The sequence below is a fragment of the Megalobrama amblycephala genome, linkage group LG7 (genome assembly GCF_018812025.1).
Source record: "Megalobrama amblycephala isolate DHTTF-2021 linkage group LG7, ASM1881202v1, whole genome shotgun sequence".
NCBI classification, from domain to species: Eukaryota; Metazoa; Chordata; class Actinopteri; order Cypriniformes; family Xenocyprididae; genus Megalobrama; species Megalobrama amblycephala.
The window spans coordinates 14,542,244-14,560,488 of record NC_063050.1 but is presented as its reverse complement, the minus strand read 5'-3'; the positions used below and the strand labels follow the sequence as shown (position 1 = coordinate 14,560,488).

The 18,245-nt window shown below is 37.4% G+C and overlaps 2 protein-coding genes across 5 annotated transcripts in view; both read left to right on the top strand.

The window, feature by feature from the left end:
* Window positions 1–18,245, top strand: part of LOC125271747 (NACHT, LRR and PYD domains-containing protein 12-like) — a 1,137,836-nt gene that overhangs the window by 365,370 nt on the left and 754,221 nt on the right. The gene's annotated exons all lie outside the window — the stretch shown is intronic.
* On the top strand, window positions 92–18,234 carry triobpa (TRIO and F-actin binding protein a). 2 transcript variants are annotated; one of them, XM_048195989.1, is made up of 14 exons: window positions 92–791; window positions 2,309–2,471; window positions 2,830–2,907; window positions 3,656–3,712; window positions 7,252–7,320; window positions 7,508–7,597; window positions 7,685–7,794; window positions 8,933–9,377; window positions 9,513–9,741; window positions 12,080–12,176; window positions 12,940–13,099; window positions 15,408–15,521; window positions 17,594–17,680; window positions 17,834–18,234. In XM_048195989.1, the coding sequence occupies exons 1-14, from the start codon at window positions 106–108 to the stop codon at window positions 17,996–17,998; spliced, it is 2,550 nt and encodes an 849-aa protein (XP_048051946.1). In that variant the 5' UTR covers window positions 92–105; the 3' UTR covers window positions 17,999–18,234. The 2 variants fall into 2 exon arrangements, with proteins under 2 accessions (XP_048051946.1, XP_048051947.1); XM_048195990.1 differs by lacking the exons at window positions 92–791; window positions 2,309–2,471; window positions 2,830–2,907 and adding an exon at window positions 2,961–3,408.

Genomic DNA, 18,245 nt, shown 5'->3' with positions numbered 1-18,245 from the left:
TTGGATTCTGAAAAGCTTTATAAGAATCTCAAGTCAATCGCCAGTTCGGCAGAGTCAGACGCCTCTGAAGAAAGGAACAGCTGGTCGAAAAGTTTACATTCTGATATGGAAATCGACGGCGATTATAACGAACGCAACCACAGCGGTCGCAGCAGTCGAAAGAGTGGTGGCCGCAATACTGGTTACAACAGCAGGGATTTCTCTCCAAACGGAGGCAATTGTGAAGTAATTCGAAGTCGAAATAGTGGTTTTAATAGTCGCAACAGCAGAAACAATGGTTCTAACAGTGCTGGTGCCTCAACACCTTATCGAGATTACGATAAACATGGTACTCTAAAGAACAGCAATTCAAAAAATAAGAAACGCAGGAATGGCGTATACTCAGACACCTCAGACAAACAGTCCAGATCTGATTCGCGTCAATCACTAAGCCCCTCCCACTCCCCACTAAGCCCCACCTCACCTGCATCAACACCAAATATCTCCCAATCAAGGCAGAGTCGGAATCAGGCGCCTTCCCCTGATTTGCCCAAATCCCAAGCCTTAATTGCTGAGACGGACAAGCCGGTCGCTGATCGGAGCAAAAGCAACATCAGGCGGGGCTTGGAAGCGCTAATTCTTTCAGAGAACACCAGGTCTTCCAGCCAACCAGCAGTGCCAGAGATGACCATTGAGGACTATGTGATCATAGCAGATATTCCCCGAACGAAGCTGTACCCTGAGGAAGAAGAAGCAATAATAGTGAGGAGGAGACCTCAGAGCAGGAGCCCACGCAGAGACAATCAACACAGGTCAGAGATTTAAAGAGAGCGTGCGATACCGCTTTCTCAATGACATGGTGCTGGTGCTGAAGCCAGAGCAAATGCCTAATATCACCCCATCCCAAGCATTTCCACTGAAAAAAAGTGAGGGACATCCCATTACAAGCTATTCCAGTTGCTTCATTTCCAACTTCTGTATGAAATGAACTAACTTGTGTTAAACATATTGGTATCACTTTAGTTTAGGGTCCAGTTTTCAATATTGCTTATTAGCATGCATATTACTAGGATATTAGCTGTTTATTAGTACTTATAAAGCACATATTAATGCCTTATTCTGCATGACTATATTCTATATCCCTTAATCCTACCCAATACCTACACTTAACAACTACCTTACTAAATATTAATCAGTAATTAGGAGTTTAATGAGGCAAAACTCATAGTTAAAGGCACACTATGTAATTTTTCACCACTAGAGGTCGCTTATTCAAAACAAAGGCGTAGCTTGATGACGTCTTGATTTCGCATAATCATGGGAGGTGTTGTCCTCACGTCTACAGCTGATGGAAAAGAATCAGGACGGAACTCAGGCAGAAATCATGTTCATGGATGAGATCATTAAAGGGTTAGTTCACCCAAAAATGAAAATAATGTAATTTATTACTCACACTCATGTCGTTCTACACCCAGAAAGCCTTCATTCATCTTCAGAACGCAAATTAAGATATTTTTGATTAAATCCGATGGCTCAGTGAGGCCTCTATAGACAGCAATGTCATTGAACTTCTCAAGATCCAGAAAGGTACTCAAAACATGTAAAACAGTTAATGTGAGTTCAGTGGTTCAATCTTAATATTATAAAGCGAAGAGAAAAAATTTTGTGCGGCAAAAAACAAAATAACGACTTTTCAATGATCAATTGATATCAAGTGATGGCCAATTTCAAAACACTGCTTCGAATCTTTTGTGTCAAATCAGTGATTCGGATCGCGTGTCAAAATGCCAAACTGCTGAAATCATGTGACTTTGGTGCTCCGAATCACTGATTCGAAACAAAAGATTCGAAGCAGTGTTTTGCAATCGGCCATTACTAGATATCGTTGAAAAGTCGTTATTTTGTTTTTGGTTAAAATTGCTTATTTCTCTGGATTTAAACATTCTTGGAAACATCTATACACAAGTCAACAAAATATATAGCACAGCTCTCATTTTAATATATATTTTAATCCAAAAATCATACATATTGTGCCTTTAATAGTTAGTTAGTGAGAATTGGACTCTAAAAAGTGTGACCAACATATTTAATTAATTAATAATATTTTAAAGTAAACATTAATTTTGGAATCCATAAAAATACATTTTGTACAATCTCAAAATATTTTCAGCAGACCTCCTAGAACCAACTTTCAGCTCTCAAGCCAGTGAAAATACAGACTGGATCTGAGAAAGCACCAGCACCATTTCAGTGGCAAAGGGGTATGAGCGAGTGAGTAAGAGAGACACAGAGTGGAAGTAAAATTTGCTTCTCCTTTCTGTGGTTAAAGCTATGGGGATGGGAGCTATGGCAATGAGCATGAGGTTTCAGAAGAGCGAGGCAGAGGAAGAGAAAGAGAGAGAGGAAGAGACCGGAAAGAGAAAGAGCGGAGACGTCTAGACAAAGAGGGAGGGTCATCAAAGACCAACAGCACTACATCAGGCCATTCACAGGTGTTTGACAAGTTTACACACCCTTTTCTCATTGTTTTCATTTCACTGCCTCTTCTTAATCTGCAGTGTCACACTTAAAAAAAAAAAAAAAAAATTGGATTTATGAAAAAATGGGCAAAAAGAAGAATCCTACTAGACTGAAAAAAGCATCCGAGACATATTTGAGTAGAATTTTATAGAGATTTTGGCGTGGGCCAGTAGGCTATGTAACAACTGAGCAAGAACATAATAACTGCATAGCAACCCATAGCTATATCTGGTCCTGCCAACCACCCACAACAATGATACCTCAAGAAAATAAATAAATAAATAAATAGCATGCATTAATTTTGCTGAGTCAGTATCTCTCTGTTCTCAGAGGTCCAGTAAAAAAGCAGAGAAGATTAGGACGGTAAACGGAGGACACAAAGGTCCAGAACAGCCCCCTCAGATGCAGGTAAAGTCACCACTAGTTTACCAACGCTGAGGTATTCGGTTTCTAGCTCAGATAAGCAGGTGTCTCTGTTCGCAGAACGGACGAAAACGCACTTCTGAGCTACTAGACAGAAATAACATTATATTTAGCGCTAGATATAGACGTTTTAGTGAAGTTGTGAGAGGATTTGACGCGTAAATTGTTCTGAGAGAAGTTGTACAGTTCAGGACTGTCAGTGTTAATGTGGCAAACCGCGAGCTGCTTCGCGGAAGCTTGATGGTCACATGACCAACTGTTAGAGATGCTTGTCTAGTCACGCAAGGATAATTTAACGTTTTGTATTCATAATTATTTTAAAAGCCATACTTAAGTGCGGGAACTTAGCGCTAATTTGTATTTATTTAATTCACAAGTAGATCGCCGTGCAAATACGCAGTTTAATGACACAACGTGCTAAGCAAGAGTTGAGCAACTAAACCAGTTTCTTTCCTCTTTCATGCCAACAACCGGATACCCATGTCGGTAAGTCGTTAAAAATGCATGCAATTGTTGAAATACTTGAGTAAATGATTCGTTCACGCGCTCATCCTTCTGCGCGCGCGCGTCTATGTGAGTTCTGGACTGGAATGTCTCGTGCTCTGGCTTACTCTGTTCAGGAATGTTGCTCTGGCAAGATTCATACATGCATCTAATGTAGATGTCGAGTTGATTATGTACTGAATTGCTTATACATTCGCTTGTTTTAACGCAACTGATTCTGTTTCCTAAGCTTGACCTTCTGAACTGTAAAAAGGGATGGATGTATTTGTTGGATGAAGATGAAGAGGTAAGGATGATACAGGTCTGCTTCTCTTGAAGCATTGAATGACATTGCATGACAGATCTGTCTGCGCAACTTCCTTCCTATACTTTATTTTTAAACACTCATTTCCCCCTAATGTTTAATTGTTTTATGGCAGTTTTATGATCTTGTATTAATTGAGAGACTATTGTCCTTTTAAAAAAATAATTTGTAACACTGCAAGGCTGTTTAAAGGTGATTAAAAATCGGAAATGATGCTCATTTACAAGACCTAACATATAGGGGAGAGTGGGGTAATGTGAGACATCGGGTAATGTGAGACACCCCCTGTATCTCGGCAATGGAACACATTTTTGGTTATGTGACAATTATGTTTTCAAGCCCCTCACATTTCCCCTTGGCCATGAAGGAGAGGACCTCATGATGCTGTGCTAAGCATGTTTTTTTCACAAAAATATTTTTTTTGCATGTAAAAGTAAATTTTCTTGCGGTCAACTTAATCAACTGTTGTGCCAAAGCAGACTGATTCAGGTAGAAAAACTTATATCATACATGTTGATGAACTATCAACATATAAAACCATGTGATGATGCTAGCTGAAGATTAGCCTGAATTGCTAAGAAAGATAGTTTTTTTCTAAAATGTAGTGGTGGGGTAAAGTGAGACAAATGCTTTGGGGTAAAGTGAGACATGAGGCACAAGTTAAATTTAGTCTTAAAAATATTTTAATGTAATATTACATTACATTTGTTTTATTTTTAATGTCATAAACATTGTAGAAAAGCAATCATGCCAAGGCAAAACACCAGGAAAGACAACCTGGGGCAAAAAAAAACCCTCGAGGAGAATGATGTGGCACATGTTCCTAAAGGTGATGTGGTGAAGAACCTGCCTCAACCTAAAAGGCCTGGAGAGATGGAGAGAGCAACTCCTCATCTTTCCCTGTAACCTTCAGGGCTGGAATGTAGAGTAGGTCTAGTTGTAGAGTATGACAGTAGGCTGATGTTCTAATACAGGTGGGTCTAGTCCTGTGTTCTGAGTCCCAGGCTGTTCTAGCTGGTTCTGATTGTGCTTTGCTCTGACCTCCAGACACTAGCTGGCTCTAAGGGTGCGTTCACACTTGTAGTTCGGTTCGTTTGGTTCATTTGGTCCGGACCAAAGAAGATTTAGTCCTGGTCCGATTAGCGTTCAGATTGGCAATTTTATCACCGAACCAAAAGACACCGAACCTTGAGGCATAGGGATACATTCACAATGTGATTGGCCAGATTTTATGACGTATTGCCTATTTTGAGACGGAACTTAACAAAAATCCCAAACAATGCTGTGTGCTGAGGTAAATGCGCTCGTTGTGTGTGCATAGCAGCGGTAACCTGCGTGTGATGGTATTTTGGCCAGCTGGGAACTTGTGAAGAGCTTATAACATGTGTAAAGTAGTCAAAACAGCGGCAAGAATCCATCCGTCACACACACAAACGAGACGTGCGTCTGATACCTGTGATGGGCAAACTCACAACTATGACAAGAAAAACTGACATGCGTGAGGATTCTGTCCTTTTTAGGGTCTCTTTTTAGGGCAGCGTTCACATATGTTCAAATGAACCGCACTAACTGAGCAATCGCACCAGGGTTCGTTTTAATTGAACCAAACATGACAAGTGTGAACGCACCCTAAGGGTCCTGTGTTCTGACCCCCAGACTTTGTTCTAATCTAACTGCTTATATCTGTCATTTGAATGTTAATTAAAATGTTTTGAATTATATTATGTTGTATTTGATTTTGTTCAGAGTTACTTTCAAGTGTTTAGAAAAAAAAATGCTTAATTGACCAATCCCCATGATTCTGTTAATAGTCCGACATTAGTTCTGGAATGTGTGGTTGTCAAGCTAGCTGTCAGGATTCGAACTGTTACAGCATGTGTTGTTATGGTAGTTTCAGAGTGGAAAAAGTAAGTGGATCAGTTTACCCCCTTGATTTCTCTGGTCTGTCTCAGTTTACCCCTAAGCTGGGGTAAAGTGAGACACAAGATGACTTTTTTAAAAACAATCATATTTTCACTGACCTTCGTCCTGAATACATTCTGATCATTTCTATGGCTAGGAAACATCCTGAATTAATGGGAAATGTGTAAATTTTACTGATATATCATTTTAGCTCGCTTAGAGGGGAGCAAATGTAAAAAGTGTCTCACTTTACCCCACTCTCCCCTACTTCCTTTCATATAGACTACATTTTTGTAAAATTTGACTTAAAATCTTACTGTTGAAGAAAGTTCAGAGAAATGTAGCCTATTTTTGTTTGTATTAAAGGGGTCATGAATTGAGAAATCAAATTTTCCATCTGATGATCTGTTGATATGTCATTGTACTATTAAAACATCCTGTAAGTTTCAGAACGCAACTTCCTCGTTAGTCCAAAAACACCTTTTATTGAAACCAAGCTCCGAAAACAACTCGATTCAGGATTTTGTCACATTATGATGACGTAATAGTCTACATCACCGCGTCTTTGGTGCGTTAGTGAGATGACAAGGAAAAGAAGGGAGATACAAGATCATTGGACTAGAAATAACAAAGCCAAAGGATCCTAATGCTATGAAAGTGGTTATTTATTTTCAACTACTGAGCATTATTTGTTTATTCAGTACATTTCACTGTGGATTCTTTGGTAAATCAGTCACAGTTTAGGTCCAGGCTTTGCAAACAGACTTTTACTGTAAGATATAGACCGACAGTAATGCCACAACATGTAGTAACTGAGTTAATTCTAATGCCTAATCTGTGATCAATGATTTCTGATATGATTCATGTACAGTCAGATGTTCTTTATCTCAAAATCGTTTATGTGTGAGTAAATAAAGCTAAAACAGTCAACTTTCTCTTAGTAGCATGAAAATATCCTGTTATTTAAATTGCGCTTAAATTATGTACAGAGCAATCAAAGAACGCTCCCTTTACAATCGCTGGAGCTGTCAATCAAACAGAGTGTGAGTTTATCATTAACTGAGTTCCCTCACCTAAACTCCCAGTATAATCAATAACACTGTCAACACTGCACAATGAATCTCTTATTCAGATCGTGTTTGCACTGTTAGTTATGGTGAAAGCATTCGTGAGAAGTCGAGTTGCATTGAGGACATGACTATTTATGTGCATCGCAACAATGCTCATCACTGCAACCTTTCATGTGACAGGAGTAGATCTAAATATAATGCTATCATCAACACTTTTCATGATTAGTTAACCTCGACGTCTGTAATAGTAAAAACATATAGATTTCAAGAGAGTTCTACATGTAATACTTATTTAATATGCAAAGATGTTAACCAATCACAGCAGTGGGCGTTTACAGTCTCACAGCAGACACGCCCCTTAAAACAGAGAGCTAAAATCAGGGCAGAAAATGGCCTTTTATTTCTAAATAATGACCATTTTTGTTTTAAAAATCATACTAAGATTATAAGTGCACATCAGGAAACATAAAATAATAAAAAATGCAGTTTATGACCACTCCAATGCATAAATATGTAGACAACCATAACCATACCTCTGTTTATTTGCAGTGGAGGAAGCACTGGTTTGTTATCGCTGACTCAGAACTGAGATACTATAGAGACTCTGATGCTGAAGAGGTGAGCGAGTATAATTGAAATTGCCATGGAATTAGATTATTAGATAAGGACTGTACAATAAATAAACATAAACATAGTGTACTACATTTGTAATAGTATCTGAAAGTATGATCCGATTAGGCATGGAGGATAATTGATAATAATAATAATAACTATCTTGAATTCGGTTTGTTTTTCACTTTGACAGAGAGATGAGGCAGATGGGGAGATTTATTTACATCACTGTCTGCGAGTGGAGGAATTTGATGCCGACAAAAACTATGGACTTCAACTGCATGTGAGAACTTCTCACTAAAGTGCTAACAAATCATGAAAAATGAAGAATATTCCTAATGTGTCCCGAACCTCTGTAATTGATCTGCAGATGCACGATGGACTGGTGACCCTGTCAGCGATGACCTCCAGAATCAGGAGGAACTGGATCGACACACTGAGGAGGAGGATCTCCTTCAGGGATTCAGCTGAAAGCATCCAGTATGATCAAACTGAGGGGAAAAATAAGAGCAGAGAATCAATTAGTGGTGAATTTCACAAAACCATGTCTGAAAAGAGAGGATTTTTTTTAGATAAGACAATAAATACTATTTTTAAGACCATTAAGGGTGTAATTTTCATAATAATTAAGCATATATTATAATACACAATAGTATTTGCTACAATGTCTTAAATATTTGCAAATTTAAATGAAAAATTATTGACAGCATCTAATGAGATTCATCATTGATAATGAGAATTACAAACAAACTTAAAAGTAAAATAGTTGGATTACTCAATGAGAATTTGGGATAGAAATTGTGCATAATTGTTATGAAAAAAATCATAAAACTGGGCTTCATTTTCTTAATCTCTATGCAAAATATATGCAATTTATTTTTTATTTTAGGTTGAAATATGAGATTATTTCATGATATTCACCCAGATTCATACATGGATATATTTATTATTAATATTTGTTTGCTATATTAGCAAAGTTTGCTATATCTGAAAGATTTATTGAAAACTGTCAAGAACATGTGAAAGGAGAAAAAAAAATTATGTATTGAAATATGACCATGTTTTATGACCATTCAAGTTATTTTATGACAATTAAGCATATTTTATAATACACAATTGTAGTATTTGCTATGATGCCTTTAATTTGTGCAAATTTAAATGAAAAAAACGTGTCTTGACAGCTATATAGCATTACCATAACTAGCATATCTTCTAATGAGATTCATCATTTAAAATAATAAGAATAGGGATTAGATAATAATTAGAAATAGGGATGTGGTTAATTGTCATGAAAATAATATCACAATGCAAGATTGGGCTTAATTGTCTTGATCTCTATGCAAAATACAATAATGCCACAAAACTTGATCTGTGTGCTAAATACAATTTTAGGTTCATGTTTTTGTGATATTCAGCCATAGAGAATTTATATGCATATTCAACATATATCAAATATCATGAAACATTGCTATATTGGTTATGGTCATCTAAAAAGACTTTGCTTTGTACTTTTAAACTGAAATAACCATTACTGATGTCTAAGTGGAGTCGGTTTGAGGTTTGACTCAAGCTTCTCTTTCCTTGTAAACAGGAAGTTGATTTCTCTCTCTATTCTCAGACACCAAGACAACAGTGACATCAGCGACAGAGAGAACTCCAGTTCCCAGAATGCACTATCCCGAACCTCTCCCGCACCCCACGACCCAGGGTCAGACGTTATCGGTCCATATCAAGATGAAACCGACATGACGTCCTCACCTTTAACCAATCGGAGGGAGGCAGGCGAGGGCCGTGACCGAGATCACGAAAGACGTCTGGAGGACAGAACCAAGTGGTTCCAGGAGGGAATATCCGACAGGGAGGGCGAGGACCCCTGGGAAAAGGTGGAGTTGAAGAAGGGTGCCACTCCGGTGGTTCTGACCAAGCCGAGGGTTCCTGACGCTCAGACGGTGCCGGACATCGAGAGGAAGTGGGCGGACTTTGAGCAGCTTCCTATCGGAGAGAACAGGTCACCTGTTGGTTCCCAGAATCCGCAGGCGACGAATGAGGTGCTTCAGCGAGAGGTGTGTTTTTATATCATGGTTGATTTAGTAATGGGATTTAGGTGATCATGACATCCTTGTTGGTCCAGTAACCTTTAGTATTATGCATCATCTTCATCCTCTATGTGTGTGATCTCGATGCGTTGCATTGGTCAGGTGGTGTCTCTGAGGCAGCAGATCGAGGCTCTTCGTCAGGTGCGTGTGGCGGCCGGTGTCGCGGGTCTCTGCGGTCCTGACGCGCCCTGCGCTCTGAGACTGGAGCAGATGGAGAGAGAGCACAGAGAGAGACTGAAGGAGATACACAACGAGCACGAGAGAGAACGCAGAGAGATGGAGAGAGACAAACAGAGACTGCTGCAAGAGGAAGCCAGAAATACTGTTCAGGGTCAGTATGGGCCACAAAACATCACTGGGTGTCATAATCACAAAGACAATTATTTTGAAATCATTTATAATGTTACAAAAGATTTCTATCTCAAATAAATGCTGCTCTTTTGAACTTTCTATTCATCAAAGAATCCTGAAAAACATGTCTGTTTCTACAAAAATATGAAGCAGCACAACTGTTTTAAAGGTGCCATCGAACGTTTTTTTACAAGATGTAATATAAGTCTAAGGTGTCCCCTGAATGTGTCTGTGAAGTTTCAGCTCAAAATACCCCATCGATTTTTTTTAATTCATTTTTTTAACTGCCTATTTTGGGGCATAATTAGAAATGCGCCGATTCAGGCTGCGGCCCCTTTAAATGCTCGCGCTCCCCGCCCCCGAGCTCACGCTTGCCTTAAACAGTGCATAAACAAAGTTCACACAGCTAATATAACCCTCAAATGGATCTTTACAAAGTGTTTGTCATGCATGCGGCATGCATGTGTCAGATCATGTGAGTATAGTATTTATTTGGATGTTTACATTTGATTTTGAATGAGTTTGATAGTGCTCCGTGGCTAAAGCTAACATTACCCACTGTTGGAGAGATTTATAAAGAATGAAGTTGTGTTTATGAATTATACAGACTGCAAGTGTTTAAAAAATGAAAATAGCGACGGCTCTTGTCTCCGTGAATACAGTAAGAAACAATGGAAACTTTAACCACATTTAACAGTACATTAGCAACATGCTAACGAAACATTTAGAAAGACAATTCACAAATATCACTAAAAATATCATGCTATCATGGATCATGTCAGTTATTATTGCTCCATCTGCCATTTTTCGCTGTTGTTCTTGCTTGCTTACCTAGTCTGATGATTCAGCTGTGCACAGATGCAGACGTTAATACTGGCTTTTCTAATGGCATGGGCTGGCATATGCAAATATTGGGGTCATACATATTAATGATCCCAACTGTTACGTAACAGTCAGTGTTATGTTGAGATTCGCCTGTTCTTCGGAGGTCTTTTAAACAAATGAGATTTATATAAGGAGGAGGAAACAATGGAGTTTGAGACTCACTGTATGTCATTTCCATGTACTGAACTCTTGTTATTTAACTATGCCAAGATAAATTCAATTTTTAATTCTAGGGCACCTTTAACATTGATAGTAATCAGAAATGTTCTACATCAAATCATCATATTAGAATGATTTCTGAAGGATCATGTGACACTGAAGACTGGAGTAATGATGCTGAAAATTCAGCTTTGATCACATGAATAAATTGCAATTTAAAATATATTCACATAGAAAACAGTTCTTTTAAAGGGATAGATCACCCAAAAATGAAAATTATCGCATGATTTATTCACCCTCAAGCCATCCTAGGTGTATATGACTTTCTACAATCTGAGTTATATTTAAAATGCATTTTTGTAAGAAAAATATCCATATTTAAAATTGCATTAAATATATTATCTAGTTTCCAGCAGATGGCTGTACACATCGATTTGCAGCGGAAGAGTGACTTCTGACCCGACACATGACGCAATGACGAACTTGGAAGCTCAGAGGAGAGAGCAAATCAAAACACCGGTCACGAATTATAAGTCTAAAATGAGACATTTTAAAGAGAAATATCAGAGGATTTCGATATAAGAGAACAGGAACTTCAGTTTGTTGCACAGCCCTGTTTGTCTGAACCGTGAGAGGCGTCTAAGCTTATGCTACTCCTACATCCTGCGTCATACATTGCGTCAGGGGGTTACTCTTGTGGCACAAGTCGTTTTGTGCAATATGTGTACGGTCGTCTGCTGGAAGCTTGTTTTTATGTTAGATTAAGTTTAAATTTAAATATGGATATTTTTCTTTCAAAAACCCATCGCTTCGCTTCAGAAGGCCTCCTGGAGCTGTATGGATTATATTTATGATGGATGGATGTGCTTTTTTTGGCTTCAAAATCCCATTCACTGCCATTATAAAGCTTGGAAGAGTCAGGATATTTTTAAATATATCTCCGATTCTGTTTGCCTGAAAGAAGATAGTCATATACACCTTGGAAGGTGAGTAAATCATGGGGTAAATTTCATTTTTGGGTGATCTAACTCTTTAAATTGTAATAATACTTCAGAATATTAGTGTTTTTACTGTATTTTTGATCAAATAAATGCAGCCTTGAAGAGACTTCTTTCAAAAACATTGAAAAATCCTACAGACCCCAAACTTTCAACAGTGTTGCAACGTCCTGGTGACCATCCAAAAAATGTAGTGCGTAAATTGAGTGATTTTTATATATATGAGCAGGTGAGAATTGAGTATGTTAATTTTCATTTTAATTTTCATTCATGCAGCTATGGAGGCTCTGAAGAAAGCTCATCAAGAGGAGATTGAGAGACTGAAGGGTCATGGAGGAGGAGAGCCAACAGACCCCTCCGTCAAAGAACAGCTGTACGTCCACATTTATAGTTTACTCACATCATATCACTCGATCACATGAGCACAACCTACACAGTTTCACAAAGAAACACCACCAAACTGCTCTTAGCACATTTTTGTGTTGTCTTAGCAGAAAACACGTTGAAAATGCACTGACACCTATTTAGCAACATAATCCTTTGCAATATCTTTCACACCAGAAGAACGTTTCATAGTTCCTTTTTAACTATTGACAGAAGTACCCGCTTTTTGATTTTGATTTTAGTTATAGGAACGCTTTTTGGGGAACTAAATCAGCTCCAAATTCAGAGTAGGGTCTAACCCCAGTGACGTAAGGGTGTGTTGATTGGCCGAACGTATGAAAAAAGACATCTGTCAGACTACTCAGATACTTTATATTCAGTAAACCTGCAGAATCCATCTGATTTAACCCTGTAACAGATGAAATAATAACAGTTTACTGAAATACTGGATGTTTGCTGTGTTGGATTAAAAAACTTTAAAAGAGTTTAAAATGGACTTTAGGTCTCTAAAAAGTTGAGAATGTGTCACATGCTAGAAAGCGCAAACATCTCGTAAAATATATGACCAGCGTGATGATCATCTGTGCCGTGATTCTTCTCTCGCGGCTCAGAGATTCAGAACACAAGAGCGTCATTTAAAGTGGCAGGTGTCTGATTGACAAGAATCCCACTGAGAGAATCGATTGATCACTCATCAGTCAATCAGTCCACTGAGGTGAATCAGTTAATCAATGCATGGCTTTGTGTTTCAGACACGAGTCGCTCTCTCTGCAGCGGGAGCTGGACGGACTGTCGGAGCGTTATTCCCAGCAGTGTGTGGAGCTCAACCGCATCCAGAACAGCACTGAAGATCGAGACGGACAGATCCGACAGAAGGAGAGAGACATGGAGCAGCTCCGCCAGGAGAACCAGGTAGACAGGAAGTGAGATGAGAGGAATGATGCATTTTCTCAGTCTCCATATGCCATCGGATGATACACAATCAACATGTAAAGCTAAAATTTAAACTTCTAGAACCCCCAAATTCCAGATTTGCCAATTTAATAATGTATGATACACACATCTGAGACTAAATGGACCAAAAAAAACACTGAAGTCCTCCTGGGACGTTCACAAATATGAGGAAATCAGAATTATGACATGATTTTGTTTAACCAAAAAGGACTCAGTTGCCCTTTCTTACTTTTTGACAAACACAGGAAGCTTTTTTACTTCTAATATGTGTAACAGATGCTTCATGTATTTTATCAAACACGTGCTGCCACTAGTGTTCAAAAGTTTGGGGTCAGTAAGAAGTTTTTGAAAAAAGTCTCTTCTGCTCACCAAGGCTGCATTTATTTGATCAAAAAACACAGAGAAAACAGTAATACTGTGAAATATTATTACAATTTAAAATAAATGTTTTCTATGTGAATATATGTTAAAATGTAATTTATTCCTGTGATCAAAACTGAATTACTCCAGTCTTCAGTGTCACATGATCCTTCAGAAATCATTCTAATATGCTGATTTGCTGCTCAAGAAACATTTCTGAGTATTATCAATGTTGAAAACAGTTGTGCTTCTTCATATTTTTGTGTAAACAATGATAAATGTATTTTTTCAGGATTGTTTGATGAATAGAAAGTTTAAAAGAACAACATTTATATGAAACAGAAATCTATTGTAACATTATAAATATCTTTACTGACACGTTTGATCAATTTAATGCATCCTTGCTGAATAAAAGTATTACTTTCTGTAAAGAAAAATCTTACTGAACGCAAACGTTTGTACAGTGAAGGCTGGCAAGCACTTTTTCTTTAACAGTAAAGGAAATGCATGCAAACTGAATGTACAGTCATTATTCACACGTAAAGCCTGCACCATTATTGAGATGCTGAAACAATCATTACAATTTTCTGTATATTAAGGTAATATTTTAAAACCTCTTTAATTGTTATGTTCCTAACTCAAAAAGTAGGAGCTCAGAGGGTTAGTTCACCCAAAAATGAAAATAATATCATTTATTACTCACCCTCATGTCTTTCCACACCCGTGAGACCTTCGTTAATCTTCAGAACACAAATTAAGATATTTTTGATGAAATCCGATGGCTCAGTGAGGCCTCCATAGCCAGCAATGACATTTCCTCTCTCAAGATCCATAAAGGTACTAAAAACATATTTAAATCAGTTCATGTGAGTACAGTGGTTCAATATTAATATTATAAAGTGACAAGAATATTTTTAGTGCGCAAAAAAACAACAATAATATTTTTGGTGCTCCAAAAAAAAAAAATAACGACTTATATAGTGATGGCCGATTTCAAAACACTGCTTCATTAGGCTTCGGAGCGTTATGGATCAGCGTGTCGAATCAGCGGTTCGGAGCGCCAAAGTCACGTGATTTCAGCCGTTTGCCAGTTTGACATGTGATCCGAATCATGATTCGATACGCTGATTCATTATGATCTGAAGCTTCCTGAAGCAGTGTTTTGAAATCGCCCATCACTATATAAGTCGTTATTTTGTTTTTTGGCGCATCAAAAATATTCTTGTTGCTTTATAATATTAATAATGAACCGCTGTACTCACATGAACTGATTTAAATATGTTTTTAGTACATTAATGGATCTTGAGAGAGGAAGTACCATTGCTGTCTATGCAGGCCTCACTGAGCCATCGGATTTCATCAAAAATATCTTAATTTGCGTTCAGAAGATGAACGAAGGTCTTACGGGTGTGAAACAGCATGAGGGTGAGTAATAAATGACAGAATTTTCATTTTTGGGTGAACTAACCCTTTAAAGAAAATGTCCCCCTGGTAATTATGGTGACATTCAAGTGCGCTAATGTGATAAGGGCGAACATTTAGACATCACATTTCATCCTGTGACTCAATCCATCATGCCAGATATTGAAATCGAGCACAGAGCACCTTTAATTTTTCAACACGCATCAATTAGTCAGAGGGGAAAAAAGCCACTAATTTCATCATGTGTGATATGTCTCAACAGACAGCATCCTGTTTCACTGCTCTCAGAAGAGAAGTGACTGTCTGAGAGTTTAGTTCACTGATCAAGGGCTAGTTTACTTGTGCTAGTCAGAGTTATTGCCATTACACAGATGCACGAAACACAAACGTTCGCCTCATTGTCATTGTGTGAATGGGTACAGCTTCGTGTGTGGTTTTTAGTTTGGATGTGTCAGAATCACATTTCCTCTTCCTGTTCACACAGGAACTGCAGGCGCGTCTGACGGAGGAGATAAGTCTCATGCGATCCTTCATCACAGGTCAAAGGTCAGGAGTTGTCCCCCTTGGCAGCTACGAAAGGAGCACCTCCGAATTAGAGGTGAGGCGGTGACCTTTGACCCGTAGATTATGGCTTCATGATCAGAATTATAATTCAGAGAGATGTGTACAGATGCATCTCAGAAACATATTAGAATATTTTAATTAATGCAAATTAAGTCAGCATGTAAATCCCCTAAAAATATACTACTGTTCAAAAGTTTGGGATCATATTAGAATGATTTCTGAAGGATCATGTGACACTGAAGACTGGAGTAATGATGCTGAAAATTCAGCTTTGATCACAGGAATAAATTACATTTTACAATATATTCAAATAGAAAACACTTATTTTTATAAAAATATTACTGTTTTTACTGTATTTTGGCTCAAATAAATGCAGCCTTAGTGAGTAGTAGAGACCTTTTTCCGAAAACATTAAAAAATCTTACCGACCCTAAACGTTTGAAATGTAGTGTAATGAAATAAGGCAGAAATGATAAATTGATGTTATTGTAACAAATTTGCTAATATATCAAAAGTTACTAAAACTCAAAGACTGTTGTTAGATGCTCAACACTAGTTTAGTCATATATTTGATGCTCTACGCAAATAATAATCAATAGTCAATTCACTCTTCATCAAAAAGATGCAAAAATAGGAGGAAAAAACAAGGATTGATCTCACCAAATCCTGTAATCCTCCATTTTGTGTCCAAAAATAATCCAGTACTTGATTATTCCAGATAATTCCAGATTGTATGTAAAATTATATTTTTATATCATCCATTTAGGAGGAAATAAATATTCAAAAGAGGCAGAGGTACATTCCTCATGGCTGTCACCTTTGACCCCATTTCCTCTTTCAGATAACCCTAAATAAAAGTCCTCTGCTCTTTCTGTCATGTTTAGGAATCAGAAGAAAACAGTGATACAATCACAATGTTACATTTGGAAAACAAAAGTATTGAATTTTTGTGTAATAATATGTTGAATTTTATCTACACAAATGTAGATTTGTTAAAGTTTCTCCATGTCTGAGGCATTTAAAATGATTCCTTAAAACAACTAAAAAAAGAGGAATGTAATTTAATTTTCTGTTATAATTTGCTTTTCATGTTTTGGTATTATTTTTAATTTTATTCATTTATTTTATTATTATTTTTCTTGTGTTTAGGATATGCTGCTTGGTCTTATTGTTAATGTGTTTAACAATGATAATATGTTAATGCCTGTTTGTTATTTGAAAAGATATAATTTAAAAAAAGATATTTAGTCTGCACATCTCCAAACACACATGTCACATGTCACAAACATCACATGTCCAGTAGAAGGACAATAGGGCTCATTTTTAAGTTTGAGGGGTGAGACTGAAGATGCTTTTAGGGTCCAGATGGTGTAATTACGACATCAACCAGCAGGGGCTAATTGACCTTGCTAACCTGGCTCGACCCCTTATATATGACAGATATATGTCATATATATATATATATATGTCTTATATATGACTCTGTGTATATATATATATATATATATATATATATATATATATATATATATATATACAGAGACTTACTGTTCACTGAACACATAAAGCAAAAATAGTGTGGATTTGGTTGTCTTGGCTTGTATTGGAGTTTAGAGACACACGAGGTTGATGACATCATCAAGGGCGGGGCATGTGATGTGAGTGATCTGTGGACAAACACTGCCATCTACTGGTCATATATGTAAATTACCCAATTGTTATTTTGCAGATCCATGTTTTTACAATCATAAATCTTTAATGATTCGATTAACTTTTCTTTGTCGTGCTAAATTAGATGTATGTTGTTTAATTTGTCCATTTTTGTGGGTGGTTTCTAAATTATTTATGATAAAACTGGTTTGAGTGTTGACAAATAATAATGACATTGCTCCATATATATAAGGGAAAGATTATATTTTTTAGGTGCTGTGACTGGTCACTATTTCCAATTTTAATCTTCCTTTAGCTTTTTTTGCACTAATAGTATGACAAATTTGAACAAAATGTCGAGTCTTGATTAATATGAGGTCAAAAATGAATGAATATCTGTATTAGAAATAGAAAAAGGTTTAGTATTGTCATACTGACGGACATGTCCATGTGTAGATGTTGCTGAAAGTGAAGGAGAGTGAGGTGGAGTATCTTCACAAGGAGATCAGCTGTCTCAGGAAAGAGGTCCAAACTCTAACTAAGGTACAAATTCAGCATGAAATCAAAACACCATTCACTTTCTTTATACATGCTCCTAGTCCTCCTGCAAATAGATCAAACTATACAAGTTTTAGATTTACGTTTGACCATGAATAATGGATTGTTTATAGTAACGGGTGTCCTCTGTGCCTGCAGGAGAATGAAGCGCTGAGTGAGCGCTATAAGGAGGTGTATGTTGAGCTGAGTGAATTAAGGGGCCGCAGTGAGAGAGACATCAATGCACTTAAAGAACACCTCAAACTCACTGATGCCGCACTGGAGGAGGGGCGTCTCCTAGGCAACCGCAGCACCGACCAATGAGAACACAGCAGGAGCTCATAAGATGGAAACATTAGAGTAACATTGGGATGCATTGGTTTCGGCCACATATATACCGGATATTGTGTTATGTGGAGGTCTTTTCCTGGTTAATTTAAAAAGCTTTTTCTTTAGAAACTACAACGGTGCTAAAAATGAATAAATATTCCATATTCTTAAAGCAAGATATATTTTAAGTTAAATGCAATAAAAATGGCACTTTCTAAGTGTGTGAAAAAGTGTTTGAATC